Source organism: Chamaea fasciata, unplaced genomic scaffold (genome assembly GCF_029207755.1).
Source record: "Chamaea fasciata isolate MVZ Bird 193981 ecotype frontalis unplaced genomic scaffold, bChaFas1.0.hap1 SCAF_5, whole genome shotgun sequence".
Classification (NCBI taxonomy): Eukaryota; Metazoa; Chordata; class Aves; order Passeriformes; family Sylviidae; genus Chamaea; species Chamaea fasciata.
This window is the reverse complement of record NW_027094090.1, coordinates 59,625,375-59,644,355: the sequence shown is the minus strand read 5'-3', so window position 1 is coordinate 59,644,355 and position 18,981 is coordinate 59,625,375. Positions and strand designations below refer to the sequence as shown.

General features: G+C 41.7%; 1 protein-coding gene across 1 annotated transcript; it reads left to right on the top strand.

The window, feature by feature from the left end:
• Nucleotides 1–2,089: 2,089 nt before the first annotated feature.
• Nucleotides 2,090–18,584, top strand: LOC136289779 (protein mono-ADP-ribosyltransferase PARP12-like). Its single transcript, XM_066183901.1, has 12 exons — nucleotides 2,090–2,427; nucleotides 3,212–3,347; nucleotides 5,018–5,312; nucleotides 6,276–6,374; nucleotides 10,011–10,134; nucleotides 10,881–11,076; nucleotides 11,692–11,812; nucleotides 13,069–13,165; nucleotides 14,047–14,125; nucleotides 14,377–14,507; nucleotides 15,140–15,291; nucleotides 16,206–18,584. Exons 1-12 carry the CDS (start codon nucleotides 2,111–2,113, stop codon nucleotides 16,472–16,474), a joined length of 2,016 nt encoding a protein of 671 aa, XP_066039998.1. The 5' UTR covers nucleotides 2,090–2,110; the 3' UTR covers nucleotides 16,475–18,584.
• Nucleotides 18,585–18,981: the final 397 nt, after the last annotated feature.

Below are 18,981 nucleotides of genomic sequence, written 5' to 3'. Positions count from 1 at the left end.
TTTATTTTGGATGTGAATTCAGGGATGGGAAGGTGCTGTAATTCAAAGGCAGCTCTGCAAACTTTCTCTCGCATTGATCATTGCTTGTTTTCATACTTTTACTTTTGTTCTCATGAAAAGAGACAGAATGATAGCTCTACTCCAAAGCCTCAAAAAACTTACTCAGGAGTTCCTGCAAAGCAGGAACAGCCATGAGAACTTCCCTGTGACACACACACCAACACTTTGGAATGAACTGAAATGCTGTTAAGCTAACTGAAAACACCCCTCAACCCTGACCCTACACTGCTCTTCTTTCTTGGTTATATAACAATTTAATATATAAATTTATATAATCTTGACATTGGCGTAGTCATTCATACCAATTTTATCATTAAAAATTACCATGTTTCTGCCAAATGAATGGGGTTTTTCAGATGCATGAGGAAAGAAAGTGTGAAAGGGAGATCCAGTTGAAACAGCTACCTGGACAGCACAGTGATGCTGGGACAGGTCTTTAAGATGTAAAAAGTTGGGAGCTGGTTTGATAGGATTTTGGCACTGGACAGAAAAAGCAAATGGCTTCTGGGGAGAATGAGAGTTATCAAGTACAATGTTTCTTCAATGTTTTTTATGCTAAAGGGTTCCCTGACTTTCGGTTCAGTCAAGACACCTCCTACTGATGGGGCAGTATACAGCTATCCAATAATCTGAGACCATTAGACAAAACACCAAAATTAGGAGGCTTCCACCCGTATTCTCTTTCAGTGATGAAACAGCTGGATTTGAGTTTGGACCAGATGACCTCCTACGGCCTCTTTCCACCTCAGCTGTTCTGTGATACTGTCAACCTCTGCCAGCGTTGTATGATCACTCTTTAAAGTGCCTTACTACCAGGTGACCGTCAGTGACAAATGTGGCCATCTGCAGGTCTGCCCCTCAAGACTGTCCTAAGGAAGAAAGGACAACAAAGACAGTCCAAGCTATGGAATTACTTCCACAGAACCAATGACTAAAATAGCGTTTTTCCTTTGTTTCAGGAAAGCTAATCAGTGGACATTGGAAAGGAGGGATGAAGGACACTCCAGCCTCTCATGTTGTCTCCTAAACATTTGTTGATGGTCTGGCACAGGCAAGCTACAGATAGATCTCTATGAACCTGTGACAGAGTAGAGCTGTTTTTCCATTCAGTGTGCTTGTCTAGATTCTACTTTTTTCCATTCCCTTCCTGGTCTCACAGGGCAAGCAGGAAGTAAGACGAGACAAGGGGAAAGGCACAGCAGAACAGGACTGGCAGAAGAAGGAAGGAGGCAGGCCTTTTGGTCAATGAGAACCACCATCAGTGAGAGTCCCCATGCCTTCCACTCCTATTCTGACTGAAATGATGGCAGTATCATTGTTCTGCCACCATTTAAAGCATGCTTCTGACTGTGATCCAGAACCAGGAGTGTCAAAATGACCCAGACAAAGGCATTTGATTAAAAGATGGGGACCCCTCTAAAGGGTCTGTGTGTTTCTGGAGGGTGAGGACATTGCTTGGCCACGCTGTTGCCACGGATGCTGTGCAGGCAGAAGCAGTGGTGTACCACCGTGTGTCGGGTGGCACTACGAGCACTGCAAGCTTCTGTGTCGAGATGTGTGACCACGACTGAGGTTTTAATCTAGATATTGAAAGGGAAGGAGTGTGACAGCAGCCTTCACGATGTACCGTCAGAAAAGCGGCACAGGTCAGAAACCCTAACTGAGGTGCTTTTGACGGCAGAATTCACACCTTAAGTTACACTCCCTGTAACTTAAGCTGGTGAAGCTCCATTCATCCGGCTGACGCTCCAATCATCCCTGCGCCCACTTTTTCCTACAGGAAATGTGTGACCTCCCGGCTGCCATCCCTTTTTGGTCACATGTGATTAAAAACGTGCCATACATCCTAAAAGTCGGGCAGAGGCGGGAGGCGAAGGGCCGTGCCCCGGTACCGCCGCCTCACTCCCCGCCGCGCCGGCGGGAGCCGGCCACGCCCGGCGGCGGCAGCGCCAAGGCTCCGGGCCGAGGCTGCCCCGCGGCCCCGCTCCTTCCCGGGCGCTTTCACTTTCGTTTCCGTTTCCGTCGCTTTCCCGGGCGGGGTTTTCCGGCCATGGCGCTGGCGATCCAGGCTCTGCGGGTGTTGTGCGCCAGCGGCGGCTGCCTGGAGCAGGGCGAGCTGCGGCGGCGGCTGCCGGGCCGGCCCTCGGCCGAGCAGCTGGCGGCCGTGCTGCGGGACTCGCGGCGCTTCACGCTGGTGCGGCGGCCCGGCCAGGCGGCGGCGGCGGCGGAGGCGGCGGTGGCCGTGGTGGTGGCCACCAGCCCCGTGCGGCTGTGCTCGGAGCACGGCGCGGGCTGCCCGGGGCAGTGCGGGCGGCTGCACCTCTGCAAGTACCACCTGAAGGGCTTCTGCCGCAACCAGCTGGCCAGGTGAGGGACGGGGGGCCGGCCGCCATGGCGGGGGGCTCGGCCTTGGGCACGGAGTGCCCCTTCAGGGGAAGGAGCTCTCAGTAAAGGCCTTGCAGCCCCTTCCGCGTCGGAAATGCTCATTGCCCGTCTCCTTTTATTTTATTTTATTTGTGTATGTGTTGCTGCAGAAGAGGCACACACAGGCAGTGGTGGTTTCACAGCTTTGGGTCGCAGCACTCCCTCCCCGGCTCATCACTGTGGCGCTTCCCTTCCCGTGGGCAGGGCCGTGCCAGGGGAAAGCTGAGTGTCCCCGCAGGTCCCTGTGCTGCGGGACGCTGGGCAATGTGCCAAAGCTGAGTGTCCCCGCAGGTCCCTGTGCTGCGGGACCCTGGGCAATGTGCTAAAGCTGAGTGTCCCCGCAGGTCCCTGTGCTGCGGGACACTGGGCAATGTGCCAAAGCTGAGTGTCCCCGCAGGTCCCTGTGCTGGGGGATGTACTCCGGCTGGGAGGGAGCGATGCTCTGGAACTTCGGTGGTTTCATGGTTGTGAGCTGCGGGTCAAAAATGCCAATATTGTCAAAGTACACTAAGGCTAGAATGATTGTGAATCAGAAGTAGCGTGGCAACTATCATCAGAGTAATTATGTAATCTGCTTTGAAAATCATATAATGGCTTTACAGAGCAGCAATGTGGATTTTTCTGAAATTTCAGCTAATTTGGTGTTCTTTTTCAACTGTTCAGGGTAATGCGCACAGGGTAGCAAAATAATGCCAGTCATTTTGATGTTGGGTTTCTTGAGTTCTAGGAAGGGATGCAAGTTTGTTCACAACTTCCACTCTGACCACAATCTCCGTGTTCTAAAGCAGTACGGACTTGAGAATTTAAACCATGACGAACTTTGCCAGCTTCTCCTTCAAAATGACCCTACCCTCTTACCAGAGGTGAGTATTACTCTGACAGATTCTTAGCTTTGTGTTTCAGTGAGCATCACAAAGTGCAAGAGGCTTGACAGAGATGGAGACATTGGGGCTCAATTTAGTTAGCTTAATGCAAATCTAAAAATAAATCTGCTTCCTCTGTTCTCACCTGTGGTGGGTGGAGCCTAGCTGGCAGCTAAACTCTTGAACAGTCCAGTCACCCACTCCTCACTCCCCTGTCACAAGCAGAAGAGGTGAGCCTTAACAAGAAGAAAAAAAATGGCAAAACCTGTGAGTGGGGATAAAGACAGTGTAGCAAGTGGACAAAAAGCAGGGAGAAAGTTGTTGCCAAGGAACACTTCTGCTTCACTACCTTGAAGCAGACTGATCCCCAACAGGTCACTGAGCAAGTGCTACCTTGAAAGAAGTACCCATCTCCCTCTTCCTTCACTTTCCCTCTGTCCCCTGTCCCCTTCCCCACTTTTTTTTTTTTTTTTTTTTTTTGGAAAATGACGTTGTGTGGCTTGGAATATCCCTTTGGCCAGTTTGAATTATTTCCTAGTTTTGGCTGGAGTAGAATGAATTTTCTTTCTAATAGCTGGTACAAAGCTGTGTTTTGCATTCAGGATGAGAACATGCTGATAACACACTCATGTTTTAGTTTTTACTGGACAGTGCTTGCTCTAAGTCAAGGACTTTTCAGCTTTTCCTACTGCTCTGCTGGTCTGTAGACTGGGAGTGCACAAGAAGCTGGGAGGGAATGCAGCCAATGGGCAACTGACCCAAACTGACAGAAGGATATTTCATTCCATATGACATCATTCTGAACTGTAAAACTGAGGGGAGGTGGCCCAGGAGTGGGGACACACTGATGGGGACTGGCTGGGCTTTGGTCAGTGAGTGGTGAGCAATTGCATTGTGCATCACTTGTTTTGTCTGTTCTTTTATAATAATTATTATTTCTCCTTCCTTTTATGCTGTATTAAACTGTGTTTATCTCAACCCTATGAGTTTCACTTTTTTTTTTCTGGTTCTCTTCCTCATTCCCTGGAGGGCTGTGGGGTATTTATCTCTTCTGGTTTCAGCTGAAATAGAGTTAATTTCCTTACTAGTATCATGAGCAGGGCTGTGTTTTGGATTTAATATGAAAATAACATAGGCAACCCACTGATGTTTTAGCTGTTGCCAAGTAGTGCTTACCTTCAGTCAAGGACTTTTCAGCTTCCCCTGCTCTGCCAGTGGGGAGGTGCACAAGGAGCTGGGGGGGAGTTTGGCCAGGACAGACCAAAGGAATGTGTTAGCAACACTGCTTTTGTCACAAACCCAAAACACAACATCTGCCATGAAGAAAGTTAACCTCATCCCAACCAGATCCAGTACCTCTTACCATGAAATTGGGGTCAAAAAAATTCCAAAACTATTCCAAAACTAAAAAATCAAAGAGGTGTGACTTAGCACTAAATCCCATCTTGAGAATGTCTGTAGGAATGTTGAAAGATAGTTTTAAACATTAGCAGGGCAAAGGAAAAGCTGTCAAGTAATCATTTGGAAAACAAGACGAAAGAAGAAACATTTCTTTCAAAAGCAAATGTATCCACATTGCCCTAAAAAACCTAAAAATCATGGATTCAAACAGTCTAAATGAGCACAATGTAGTTTGATCTTTAAATTCTTTTTTTCTTCTCCTTCCCAAGGTCTGCTTGCATTATAACAAAGGTGATGGACTTCATGGATCTTGTTCCTTTAAAACATCCTGCAGCAAACTTCATGTTTGCCAGTACTTTTTGAGGGGTCAGTGCAGATTTGGCAGCAGCTGCAAACGGTCCCATGACTTATTAAATGCAGAATGTTTTGAGAAACTGGAGAGACAGGGAATGAGCTCAAACATTATTGAGAAACTACCTTCCACTTATAGAAACATGTATGACATACAAAATGGCAACAGAAGCATGTATGACATAGAAGATGCCAAGTCTTCACCATGCAAAGGTAAATAATACCATCTTGTGAAAACATCAGAAGAGTCATGGTAGTGAATTTAAAATTTTCACTGGTATCATTAAGAAAACTGGATTCACATCTTGATTTGTCTTTTAGGAGGGACCTTGTACCTGTCCCATTGACAGAAATCTTTGTCTTGACAAGTGAATTCAGGAGAGGTTCCTGAGAAATAAAGAGCTGGTGTTTATGAAATTCTTAAACTTGGGATTAAAAAAGCATAACAGGAACTGGAATTAGGGAGCTCTATAATTTTGGAGTTTTTTAGGTAAAATATGTAAAGGTAGAGACCTGTTAAGAATAGGAGTGGTGGTTGTCCGATTATAAACTGTTTAATTGTCTGATTATAAACTAATTGTTTTTCTTTAATTGTCTAGCACAAGAATTCACAAATAGCACTATCCTACTTACTTCTTAGAAGTGTAATATTTTGTTTGCACTTTTCTTTAGAAGTTCTTTAGGATTTTAAGTTAAATATAGTTTAGCAGGGAAAAAAAGGGATAACAGAATGGAGAATTCATGTGTGTATGCTCATCTCCACTATTATGCCTGCAGTTCCTTCTTCCTTTCCTTAAAGTGCTTCAATTTACAGAAGTATCAGATTTTGAAACTGTATTTTATAGCTGCCAGTGTGATCAGCTGTGTGGAATGTGCAGTTAACTCAAGTCCATCTGGAAGTATAAAGGCATTGAATTCTATTCTCGTTTTGTGGTGATAGCTAAAAACTGTATCTGAGGAACTCAGCATTTACAGGGAAATTAAGTTCAGAAAGGATGGATACAGGAAGGGGACTTTGAGTATACAAGTTTATCAAAGGCTTCAGTGTCTTTCTGGAGCTGAGTGCAGTTCGGTAGTTACAAACATTGCCTTTAGGTGTCTTCCCTAGGGATAGGAGCACTTTTAAGAGGCGTTATTGATACAAAGTGTATTAATAGTTACAATTCCCCCCTCTAGACAGAAAATCGAGCACTGGACGGGATTCCTCAGCTACAAAGGATGATGAATCAGAACAGATATGTTTACATCATCTGTACAGAAGTTGTGGCTTTAAAGGTAGGTTGTCTCAAGTATCAGTTCATGTTGGAAAAACCCAGCTCTACAGAGACGGGGCAGCTGAGAGGCATTTTTAAAGATTTCATTCCATTATCAATCTTGTAGAAAGGTGAGATACAAGAGATGTAAAACTCAATGCCATTATATCAGAAGCCAAATTATTTCTTTGTTACAATACCTTATAAATGTTTTTCAGCCTATTAGCTTTTGCCACACAATGCTGCTGATACTTCTAACACTTATCATCTATTATTTTAACCCACATGGTCTTGCTACAATGCATCTTTCACAGTTCTAATTCTCCAAAATATCTGGTCTGTTTGCAAGGCCATAGTTGGAAACTTGTTTCCAGTTCAATTTCCCTTTCAACAATGTCTTCTCTATTCCATGGCCTAAGTCAGTGCCCCTTATCTCAGAGTTTGCATACAGATGTACAAAGACCATGTGAACTTTCAGTCAGGCTTTGGCAATCCTCTACAAATCCATTTCTCACATCTCCCCCTCTTTCTTGAACTGTAAAAACTTATTTGATAGTCTTATTCCTTATTTGCTGCACACAGTGAAGCACACAAGGCACTATCAGTAATATTGCTACTATAACAATCAATGCATGTAAACCTATTTTGCAAAGTTCCTTTGGCCAAGGTGCAAAGTTCCATCCTTCAAACAAATCCTCTAACCAATTCTGTTGTAATTTGATTTGCCAAATCTTTCAGTTTTTGAAGCTATTTGTGGATGGATTCTCAATGGTCAGACAAATTCATACAACACAGTCCTCCAAATTCTTCACAACCCTGTCCGTGTGCCAGTAAGAGAAAATCGATGGCGGCTCTGTTCTGTAAGGTTGCATGTCTAACAGCACTAACATCTGTCATGATTTCACTAATTACAATGGAAGTAGCATTGATTTCTTTGCTCAACCAACACCCCAACTGGTCTCATTGTTTCAATGCTACAGCTGAGGCAAGTTGAGGTAAAAACAAACCTGATGTAACTTGATTTGCAGGGCTCCAAGGTTTAAAATTGCTATTACAGTTTTCTTCATAATGATGGGCAGACCTTTTTCCTCTATGTTTTTTCTTGATGGTCTTTTTAACACTAGGTGCTGTCATAGTGACCTGTCCAATGCTACATGGGCCACCTTTAATTTTTGAGGGAATGCCCTGCTAGGCCCTATCTCCACAAATGAGCCAATATCCTTTTGGCAATTGCTGTGGGAATTTGTCAACATCAACAGTCTTACCCTTAGGGGGCCACAGGGGTGGCACAATTGCACCAAGAATTTGAGTTTCTGTGCACAGGATGATGGGGAGTAACATTTAATTCTGCATCTCCCTGATACTGAAACTCAGCACAAAATTCCACTGTCAACCAAGAATTTCCAATTCTTGAGGTTCAAAGGGTGCCTTAAGAAGATCAGGGGCCCAATGATACCAGTTGGTTATGGGATTTATCTCGTTGGCAACTGCATGCCAATACTTGTCATGGTTAGGTATTGGCCACTCTTTGGCTGGCGCTGGCACACCGACTAAACAGGTTGCAAAGGGTTTGTCTGGGCTCAAATTAGTCAAACATATGGTGTCTGAGCCTGCTGACTTGGCTAAAGCAACCCAAACATTTGTTTTTTGTTGATCTACAGGCATATCTGCATTGCAAAAGCAAGCAAGCAAAACTTACAAGCACCAATATATCATTTGATCTAATTCCATGTTTTTTGTTCAGCTACTCTTGGTAGCTGAACCAAGCTACCAAAAGTCCAGCCTTTTTTTCTGTTCTCATAAAGAGGAAGTGGTAGACACCTTTCACAGAAAGGGGAAAATGCAGAGTTTTGCTTATGTTCAGTTAAATCTCACTTCTGTCTTGCGTACTATAGGAAAGTGTTTGACCTGATACACCAAACAGGAGGTGTTTTGTTTTCCTTTGGAGTCAGCCTGTGCTGAAGATTGGCTACTCCACCTTTGTTTACCTAAGGGATTGCTGAATGATAGGAGTCACATTTCTGAACAGGAAAGATACAAAAGATAGTCTGAATTCTACTTTCTCTGCTTTTTCTTCTAGTAGTCTTCTGTTCCATCTGTCTTAGCTGTCTCCTTTTCAAAATGTTCCAAAGTGTCCAGGAAAAAGGCTGCTCTGCCAGCTTTCTTGTTGATTTTTTTGTCATCCTTTTTCTTCTTGATGTTCTTGACCTGTGTACTGAACATCTCCTCATATGAACTGTGTGGTGCAGTTTCTCCTTGACTTTCCCTGTAGTTAAGTTCCCTTTTCTTCTGCTGTGGAAATTGGCCTCGGGCTTATGCACATGTGCACTGGTGATGTCACCTTCACTCCCGTTGAGGAATGACTGCATACTGACTCTTTGAACTTGTGATACCTGGCTCACTGCTGCCATTGCTCTTCTTGGTGGGGCCTGAACGTCTTTTGGTCTACTGAAGGGCAAAGGACTTTCAGACTAAAGGAATGATATCTGTGTATTTATCAAAAGAGAGGGAAGGTGATGGTTGTTAACTGGTTGTATTGGAAGGTGTGGGACCTAGACATGGTGTAAATATCCCGTGCTTTCAGCTGGGACAGAGTTGATTTTCTTTCTAGAAGCCAGTGCAGTGCTGTGTTTTGGATTTAGTACGAGAATAACACTGATAACTCACTGATGTGTTGTTTAGTTGTTGCTAAGTAGTTCTTACCCAAAGTCCAGAACTTTTCAGCTGCCCATGTTTTGCAAATGAGGAGGGGCAAAAGAAGCTGGGAAGGAGCATGGCCAGGACAGCTGACCTGAGCTTGTCAAAGGGCTGTTCCATACCATTAGAACATCATGCTCAGCATATTAACTGTGGGAGTTGGCTGGGAGGGGCTGATTGCTGCTTGGGAATGGGCTGGGCATCAGTCAGTGGGTGGTGAACAATCGTAGTGTGCATCGCTTGTATTTCTTGGGCTTTATTCCTCTCTCACATTTTTGTTTGCTTCCTTATATGAAGATATGTATGTATATGTGTGTGTGTGTGTGTATATATATATATATATATATATATATATATATACACATATATACATATATATATATACACTCACACTTATTTTGTTGTATTTTATTTCAGTTACTAAACTTTTCTGATTTCAACCCAGAGATTTAGCTTTTTTTCCTTTTCTCCCATCCCACTGAAAGTGGCTGTTTTGTACTTAGTAACCATCTGAGGTTAAACAGTGACAGTCCTTCCCCTATTTTAAAACTAAGCACTGCTGTGCTTTGGATTCTTCCTCAGTAATACCACTTTGTGATTTAGTGGTTGATCATAAACACTTTTTTTTTTCTGTTTATGGAATAATAGCCTTCTATGAGCCTGTGATCTTGATTCATTTTTTGTCTCTGAAACTGAGAATGATCTGTGCAATTTTAATGTGCAGAGAGAGTCTAGTACGTACAGAAATTGAACTTCTGCCTAAGCCCAAAAATTCAAGTGTTGCTTGCTTATGCTGAAAAATTCCAAACTACTGCTTGTAATGGTTCCATAGGTGAACACTTTCCTTAGGTACCCTTTTGATGATTTCATCAGCTAGGTATACAGTCCTGATATGTTGGAGTTCTCTCATAGCCTGTCAAAATAATGCATCTCCTACTTCTTTATTTTAAAACTTTTACAGAAAAGTGTATCAGAACCCATTTTCACTTGCCATATAGATGGCAGTACTCTGAGGGTAATACCTGGAAGGACTTCAAAAATATTGAAGAAATAGAAGAAGCATATTGTGACCCAAAAAACGTCAGGTACAAGCTCTTACAAAAATTTATAATTTTTAGAATTTGCTGTATTTTATCAGATCCTTAGTGGCCGTAAATTGCTACAATTTTATTGCAGTCATTACATAAGTAGTTTAATTTGGCATTATTCTACTGACCTCACTTTGCATGAGATTTGCCCCTCCTTCCCCCTTTTCCTGCAGTCCATGTTGTGGAACTGGCAGAATACCTGGAGGGAGAGAGAGAGATACTCTTGGGAGCAGAGCATGTGAAGAATATGGAAACACCTTTCAGAGTTTGGAACTGGTTATATAGCACAAAGAGTGTATTGGAAGGGGCTCATGCCAATATGCCACATCCCATGCTGGAAAATTACCTGTTCCTCTTATGTTACAGTCTCTTTGAAGCCCTTCTTAAGTTATGTCAAGGTTCTCTTTAGAATATAGTTGGTCAGCAAGAAGAAGGCAGTGCCTGTTTTCCACTGTTTCTGTTCATCTTATGTAACTCACTAATTTAGGAATGGGTTATGGTTATTGCCAGTAGAACCAATGTGAGACATAATATTTTAATGCAAAATATGTAGAAAAAACAGAGCTAGCATACAGAGTTGTTAAAATAGCAAAGTGAAAAGCACACCTTGTACTGAAAAGTGCACTTTTGCGTTCTGCTTTTGGGTGAGATTGACTTAATTTGCAAATTTGTAGTGTGCTTTTGAATCTATGAGTAAAGCTTCACAAAAAGTTCTGATTTTTTTTCCTCCTTTTTTTTTGTAGATTTGGTTATGCTTTTACTGAAGGGGTCTTTTTCCCATTCTGTATCTGTTTCAACGACATGTGCTGCGGGTTGCATAAAGTCCGACGTCTTTCTACAGCCTCCTCTGTGACCAAACCCCCTCACTTCATTCTTACAACTGAATGGATCTGGTATTGGAAAGACGAAAATGACACATGGCAGGAGTATGGAAAGCAAGTAAGTGTGGAGAAACGGGGAGACTCCTGACTCAGTGTGAGAAGTGCAGAACTACTGAAAAGTGCACAGTGTTTATATCCTCCCCCTCTTTTGTCACCCTCTTCCTCTCACTCACACTGTACAGATGGCCATTAAAGGCCTAATGGGGTCTTTTCCCTGTGATTCTGATTGGTTCAGGTAGGGGACTGATCACTGGTGAGTCACAAATATTTTCAACAGATAACTATTCAGTGAGTTGTGTCCGATAGGATCACAGTAATAATATGTTCTTTTCATTGCTTCTGAGAAAAGCCTCCTTCTCTGAAGCTCCAGTAGTACTCTGCCATCTTTCTTGGTCTAGTTGGTGAATGTGTGGTCTGTCCTGGTTTCAGCTGGGATGGAGCTAATTTACTCCCTGGTAGCTGGCACAGTGCTATGTTTCCATTTAGGATGAGAATAACATGAACAAACCAGTTAGGTTCTATTTGATGGTACCTGGTGCTCTCTAAATCAAGAATTTCTCATATGCTGATATATCCTGCACCCACCATACATATAAGAGTTGTTGGTTTTTAAACTTGCTTGTCTATAACAGACCAGGAAAAACTTTTTTTTTCTCTATTTTTGGCATGACAGGATGATCTTCATGCCGCTGCTACTGTCTCCAGTGATGACGTGGAGAAAGCTTATTTGGCTGGAAGTTCTCCAAAGCTGACCTTCAAAGCTGGAAGACATGAATATGAAATTAATTTTGTGTGTAGGTTGCATTTGCTTTGTTCTTCTGTTCTGTCCCTCCTTCCCAGGTCTCTTGTGGTTTTGAACTACCTTATTGCAGGAGATAGAAGAGAGAAATTTAGACTTTGAATTGCAATTCTTACAGAGACAGAGCGTCTATCAAAGTTCTCAGTATAAAAGCTGTTCACATGAGCAAGTGGCATTCTATTACTTCAAAGCTTTTATTTTTGAGAAGTTCCTATGCTAGGTTTCAAAATGTCTGCCAGAAAGTCCAAGTATGACACTGATGCTGGCACAAACACTAATTGTGAGGAACTTCTAGAAGACTTAACAAGCCAGCTTCTGGTCTACTTTAATCACTGGTTTACAGAAAAACAAACACTTGGTCAAGATGTAGGGTCCAGACAATCCTTAGCATTGCAAGATTTTTGCAGTTACTTTCTTTTCATCCTGTCTGGAAAGGCTGAGAAAATACCTTGACAAAGTAGGAAGACTTTGAGGAAATATAAGCCACTTGTGTTGGCACTGTTCACTCTCAGCTGTTACCTTTCCTGGCATCCTTTCAAAAAAATTTGTGGAACAGTGGTGGGAATCAGCCTGCCTGGACTGTCAGTTTGGTGTAGTTGTCTTTGAATCAGCTCTCTATTACTATCTCATTCTGCATGAAAAAAGCCAAACAAAAAAAACCCAAAGCAAAAACAAGAAAGAGCATGTTATCTGCTGTTAGTGATTCAATCAAAAGCAAAGCTGGGAAAACTTGTCTGACCTAGAAGTGAAAATTGTATAGTGAAGCAATCTGTTTTCTAAAGTTTGGGCTTTTTTAGTAACTTAGGCAAATATATGCAGTGTAGATGTCTTCCAGAACTTAATTTTTAGGCTTGGTGGTGTCGAGGTTTTTTTTGTTTGTTTTGCTGTGTATCTCTCTCTGAAGATGTGGCCTCATTGTCCTGGCTGGTTAGTATGATGTCACAGTCACTGCAGAAGTTCTAAGATCCAGAGGGGATGCCTCTAAAATTCAGGTTGCTGTGACTTGTTTCTCTTGGTGGTCAATAAAAATAAATGATCTGTGATAGATGTTGGGTTCTGTTTACAGGGTTTGAAATCCTCAACAAAATGTAGTAAAAAAGTATCTCTTGCAAAATGAAGAGGAGGGAGCCTTTTTGTCAGTGTTTTTGACAAAACAACTTAGTGGCAATCGTGGCTGCATTGTGGAGGCTTTCTAAAACATCTTTGATTGTTCATGGGATTTTGTTTGGTTTTTTTTTTTTTCCCCCCCAGCCATGAAGCAGAAGAACCTTTGCTACAGAACAGAGAGGAGGATTTGCAGAAGACCTAAATTTGTCTCTCAATCAGAGGTGGAAAAGACAAGAGCCAGGTAAACCACAACTGCTCATTCTGATGTGATAGGTTTAGTGCTTTGTGGATGCTGAATCTTGGGTGCAGGTAGAGTGAAGAAGTAGCTGTTAAGGCAATTGTAAAAGACTTGGAGAGGGAAAGGGACATACCTTTCTTACAACCATGTCTAGCCAGGGCATGCAGTTTTCAATCAACTCAGGAACCTCTGCGGTGAAGAAAATTTGAGCTTGGCCACAGGAAGTATGGAAACGTAGGAAATAATTCAACATGTAGCAATGTACTAGCTCTTTTTGAGATGAGTAATTTTGAAAGCTCAGTGCAAGTTCAGAAAAATCCTTTTCGGAGCAGCCAAACAATCTGAAAGGAAAGCAGTAGTTGTTACAGGTAGAGCAAAAGGTGGGAGCCCGCAAGGAGATAGAGTTGTATGTAACAGCCAGTTTTTGGACATTCCCTTGCAGCACACAGTCCTTGCTTAAACACTGAAAAGAACAGCTAAACACACTAATTAAAATTGGGATGGAAGTACAGGGGAGGGCTGTGTCTATCCTGTTTCTGTCATACTGATGTGATACTGGATACATTTGTATTTACCTCCCCTGGTGTAGCAGAGCTTTTATATATACATTCAAGAGAAGAGAAATCCTTATGTGTCTAGTTCAGAGTATATAATTCTTTTTTTCTCGTTTGGCATCTTGCTTCCTGACATAAGTCTTGACGTGATGAGTTGGAACAAATATTTTCATGTGCTGAACAGATACGACAGTTTTGAAATACTTTTGAATATGTTCAGTTGCCTGTATTCTCCCTAAGCGTGACAAAAATGTTTAGTATAATATGTACATAAAATGTCATGTTAAGTTTTATTTTAATTGTCTGTTTGTAATGTCTTATAATCTACAGGGGTGTTAAACATACAGAAGGGTTTAAGGGCATTCCAGCTCACTGGGACAAATCTGCCCTGCCTGAACTGGGATTCAAGGTTTGGAGCTTTTTCCTTTCTGTCAGTTGTGTCATATAAGGTTTGTTCCATCACAAGTTCAGTGTTTCTGTAAAGACCCTCTGGTTTTCTGCAACATAAATTCTCAATTCCTTTTTTATTTATGTGCTCATTTCTGCTATGTATTTAGATACTGTTTGATGCATGCAAATATATCTTGACCCAGATATTAAGAGGGGTTGAATGGCTGCATAAAAGCATGCAAAAGTAACTTGTCAAACTTTTGCTTGCAGCTGATTGAGCTTGACTGTTCTTCTGAAGAATACAAGAAAGTCAAAGTGGACTTCCAGCGCACAATGCCCAAAGCAGCTATTAAAAAGATTTGTAGAGTTCAGAACCCATCCCTCTGGGAACTGTATCAATGGTATGTGTAAAACACTGCTCTGGTATGTATGCATGATGTTTATTGTTTCTGCAGTTAGCTGTATGTTCTGTGTTAAAGATAGAACACACATTCCTGAAATGCCTCTGCTTCCACTGTCCCACTGAAATACCTACCTAGTATCAACATGTAGATAAAGAGGTATCAACAAACCCAAAACTCAGTGAAGACACGGAGCTTAGAACAGTCAAATTCAGGGCTGTGTAGGAGGAATCCTTGCTCCTGACTTCTGCCAGGCCTGTGTCCATGACAGCTTCCTTCCAGTGAAACCTTGGAGCTGGTAATGAGTCACATCTAGCACAGTGTTTTGCAGCTGGTCAAAAATGAAACAGCCTTCAAAATTAAATGCAAAACTCATGGAGGGCAGTCCTTAATATAAACTCCTGTGTTCAGGGAAAAAAAATAACGCTGATAATCCTCCCTCTCTCTTCAAAGGCAGTGAATTAAAGAAAACATTTGCGGGAAATCATTTATGTATAATGAAAGCATGTTTGTGTGCCCAAATTAGGCCTTACTGTAAAAATTTTCAGAATACACTCTGTGTAAAATTGTTTCTGAGTGGCTGGAACTTGTGGTGACAGCCACTGTGGAACTGCTTCTGCTTCTCTTTGCAGGCAGAAGGACCTGATGCAGAAGAGCAATGGTGGAAAGGCTGCAGATGAGCGATTTTTATTTCATGGGACCAGTAAAAAAGACATTGATGCCATCTGTCAGCAAAACTTTGACTGGAGAATCTGTGGCCTTCATGGGACAGTCTATGGCAAAGGTTGTTTTTCAGCTCTTTCAGTAATCCTCGACTTGCTATAAAATTCTCAGTATTCACTGCAGAGGGGTAAAGTTTACAAGGTGGTACTTGGCCAGTCCTGGGCTTCTCTCTGTTGTGATGTGGGCAACAGAGCTGAGTTTCACAAGGGTGGTTTGGAGCTAAGGCACTCTGAAAGGCCTTGGCCTCTGCTCTCCTAAGTCCTTGCAAGAAAAGACAGGAGAGGTCAGTTGTAGGGATGGTTTCTGCTAGACTCCAGGCTTACTGTTGTTCCAGTTTCTCCCAGCTCCTATAGGAAAGCAGTCTGGCTTTTTTGTTTGTTTGTTTGTTTGTTTGTTTGTTGTTTGTTTTTTTTTGTTTTGTTTTTTTTTTTTTCCCCCCCAGAAATCTAAATACCATTCAGCTTACAGGCTTTTTTGCCTTCTTACATCCTTTTACATTGTGCTGTGTACAGGAAATTACCAGCACATGGAGTGGAATAACCAAAACAGGTTGACTGGCTGACAACACACCTTTCTGCTTGAACACTTTGTAACTCGCAGAACGTTAGAGTGTGTTTTGAGTGGAAGGGGCCTGCAAGGATCATCAAGTCCAACTGTGCTGATGAATATTAGTAGCCTCTACCAGGAGAAGAAATGCAGTGATATTGGGGAAGGTGGACATCTAGGGTCAGGAGGAAATCGTTTAAAGGATTATGATAACATTTTAAACATTGCTTTTTAATATGTGTGCTGTGAAAACTAAAAAGTGCATAGGGGTCAGTTCCACTACGAGGGACATAGAGGAAAAGTGAAAACTTTGGAAAGGCTGTTCTTGAATTGCTGATGGTTTTGTTTATTACTTAATTTTCACAAAGTATCATTTTGTTCCTGCAGTTTTGGTGTCTTACCAACTCTGTCTTGGTGTCTGTTCTGCAGGAAGCTATTTTGCAAGGGATGCATCTTATTCTGACAACTACTGTGGGCCAGACTCACACACCAAGACCATGTTTCTGGCACGAGTGCTGGTGGGGGAGTTCACTCTTGGTAGTCCTGATTATGTTCGGCCTCCCATGAAGGACAGCCAAAACTTCTATGACAGTTGTGTGAATAACTCTTCAAACCCTTCTATCTTTGTCATCTTTGAGAAGCAGCAGGTTTATCCAGAGTATCTCATAGAATACCAGGCATCGGCAAGACTTCTATAGCAGCAAAACCTGTCATCCTTATGTTTAACTGGTTTAAACGGTTTTTTAGTTTGGCTTAAGAGAGAAAAATTGATTTTGAAGAAGCTGTGTGATCAGATAGGTGACTGTTCAGAAACATTTTTTCTCTGTCTTTTTTCTGCAGTAGAAAACAAGGCATAAAAAGACATAGAGGATGTTTTAGAATTCCTAAAATCCTGTTTCTGTATCCTATTTTTAGCAGCTTTCACATTACCCTGCATTATGAGAGCCTTTCATAAATTTATTAGAAGAAATTGCTGATGGTTGTAGCATGAGGATTGGCCACGACTGCCGAGTTTAAACAATTTTTAGTTACTGTTTCAGGATAGATTTTTACATGGGCACTTTGGTCAGAGGCGCCATCCCTCTACCTGTTTATCTTTTAACTCAAAACTAGATAAAACACAGTTTTTTAGTAATCTGTCTCCCATAAGAGTAGACATTCAGGTGTTTGCAAATGTGATTGTACAATTTCTGTACTCAACTCATTGCATAAATTCTTAGCAGCACTCTTCTTTTTTTTGTCCCTACTTAATCTGCACCTACAAAACTTCAAGAATTAGACTTGCTTGTTGAAAAAGAACAGACTTATTTTCACTGGTTGAGTTTCTCATTTAAAACAACTACCAAAGAAACAAGCATAACAGGGGCTGCTTGGTGCTGTGTGACTCAATTGATTTACTGTACCAAATAAATACTGTATTTTATGTCTGAGAACACAAGTTTTTTGTGACTTTCACTGTGCCTACATATGAAAGAGTGCTGGCAGGTGCTGTGAAGGAAGCAGAGGAGGAAACTCACGCTGTTGTTTAATACCATACGTAGGAGGGAAATATATTGCTTGTCCTGCTTGGTTATCAGTACCTTGTTTCTGTAGATTAACTTTATGGTTCCCTTACAGCTGTTGGGGAGGATGGTGAGTAACTGTCCCTCATTAGGTGATCTGTTTCTTTGGGTGCAGAAGATTCACAGATTTCCTGTGTAATCAAGCTATTGTTGGACTTTTTTCAGGAAAAATGTGCTTACCTAGGAAGTGGTCTTCAGCCACAGGGCTGAAACCTTTAAAATCTGAAGATTAGGTTGAATATTTTATTATTCCCATCAGAAGAAGATAATAGTGTTGAGCAGTCAGCTTACATGTGTGCAAAATCAAAAAACTTGAGCTATCAAATATTTTTTTAAGATTAAAGTTGCTGATGCATAGATAGATACTTTATCATAGGATTATTGTGCTAAAGTAGCTATAAGTTAGCTATACTGTACTGCAGAAGCCTTAAGACGTACTTTCTATATGATCTAAAAAAAGCTCATCGTTAGCTGCATTCTGTATGATTCTTTTTAATTCACCTGGATGATGATTGACAGGTGTTCACTGGGTAACTGTTACTTCAGCACTGTGGGCCAGGAGCTTGGCCATGATTAGCTGGAGTAAGGCTGTGCAGACTCCTTTTTATGCAAACTGCACATCTAGAAGCATGAAACGTAAAGGAAAGTAACTCCTATTTGTGTTTAATCCCAGTGAAACACTGGATAGGGAAAGGCAAATTGACTGTATTATTTCTTTTGAAAGATTTGTAATAAGACATAAATGATAAATCTCATGTCAGCAAATGAGCTTGTCAACAAATTGAGGATAACAGTTATGGAGGAAAGCTTTCCTATCTGTGCAGAATAAGGTTTTTCCGCTGAAACAAAAACCATGTTCATCTACACGGTAATGGCAAATGAGAATACTGGTCGTATGCATTTCTTCCTCTGAACATAACCAGAATTTCAGGTAAGATCTAGGATAGCTAAAGTCATGTTAATCTTCTGCCAGAAAATTGAAACAAACATTCTTTTTCAGGCAAAAAGAATATTTTTATTGACATTTTTTATTGTATTTTTAAAACCTCTAACGTGGTTCTTGGAGAGGATGTGTGTATGCTTGTGTGTGTGTATGAGAGTAAGTAAAACAGTGAATAAAATGCCTGGTTGTAGTACTTTGTCATCTGTTATTTCTCCATTATCAGAGTAAAAGAAAAGTTGCCATGTTTTCCACTTTTGAAACTGCAGGGGTAACTTTCTTGTCTATAGTAAATAAACAGGTACTCAAACCAGTAAATTCCTTCTGATGGTTTTCTCTCTTTCAATACTGAAATTACAATGTTTCAATACACTTGTGAGTTTAGAGGCTGCTATTAGGGAGTAGGAGTCCTGCAGCTGTTCGGGTTGCATTTGGAAATGAACAGATTAAAGAGATGTTTGCATTAAATCCAAACTTTAGGCAAAAAGTAATATTGAACCTCTTTTCTGAGCGAGGAGGAGCTCTTTTGGCTACTTAAGACAAGCAACTGAGCAGGAAGAGTGCAATAATCTGTCACTCACTCCCACGCCATGTGAGGAGAAAGATAAGCTGTGAAGGTTGTTTCCTTTTTCGGTAACGGATCCATCCTGGCAAGACAGACGGCACAGCCAGCAGAAGCCAAACAGCTTTGCTGTGCCAGCAG

Excerpts from the sequence above, each read along its gene's own strand:
- LOC136289779 (XM_066183901.1), top strand. The coding sequence starts at position 2,111 with ATGGCGCTGGCGATCCAGGCTCTGCGGGTGTTGTGCGCCAGCGGCGGC. Across the intron at positions 11,077-11,691 it reads GGCAGGAGTATGGAAAGCAA|GATGATCTTCATGCCGCTGC; the intron begins GTAAGTGTGGAG and ends TTGGCATGACAG. Across the intron at positions 15,292-16,205 it reads TGGGACAGTCTATGGCAAAG|GAAGCTATTTTGCAAGGGAT; the intron begins GTTGTTTTTCAG and ends TCTGTTCTGCAG.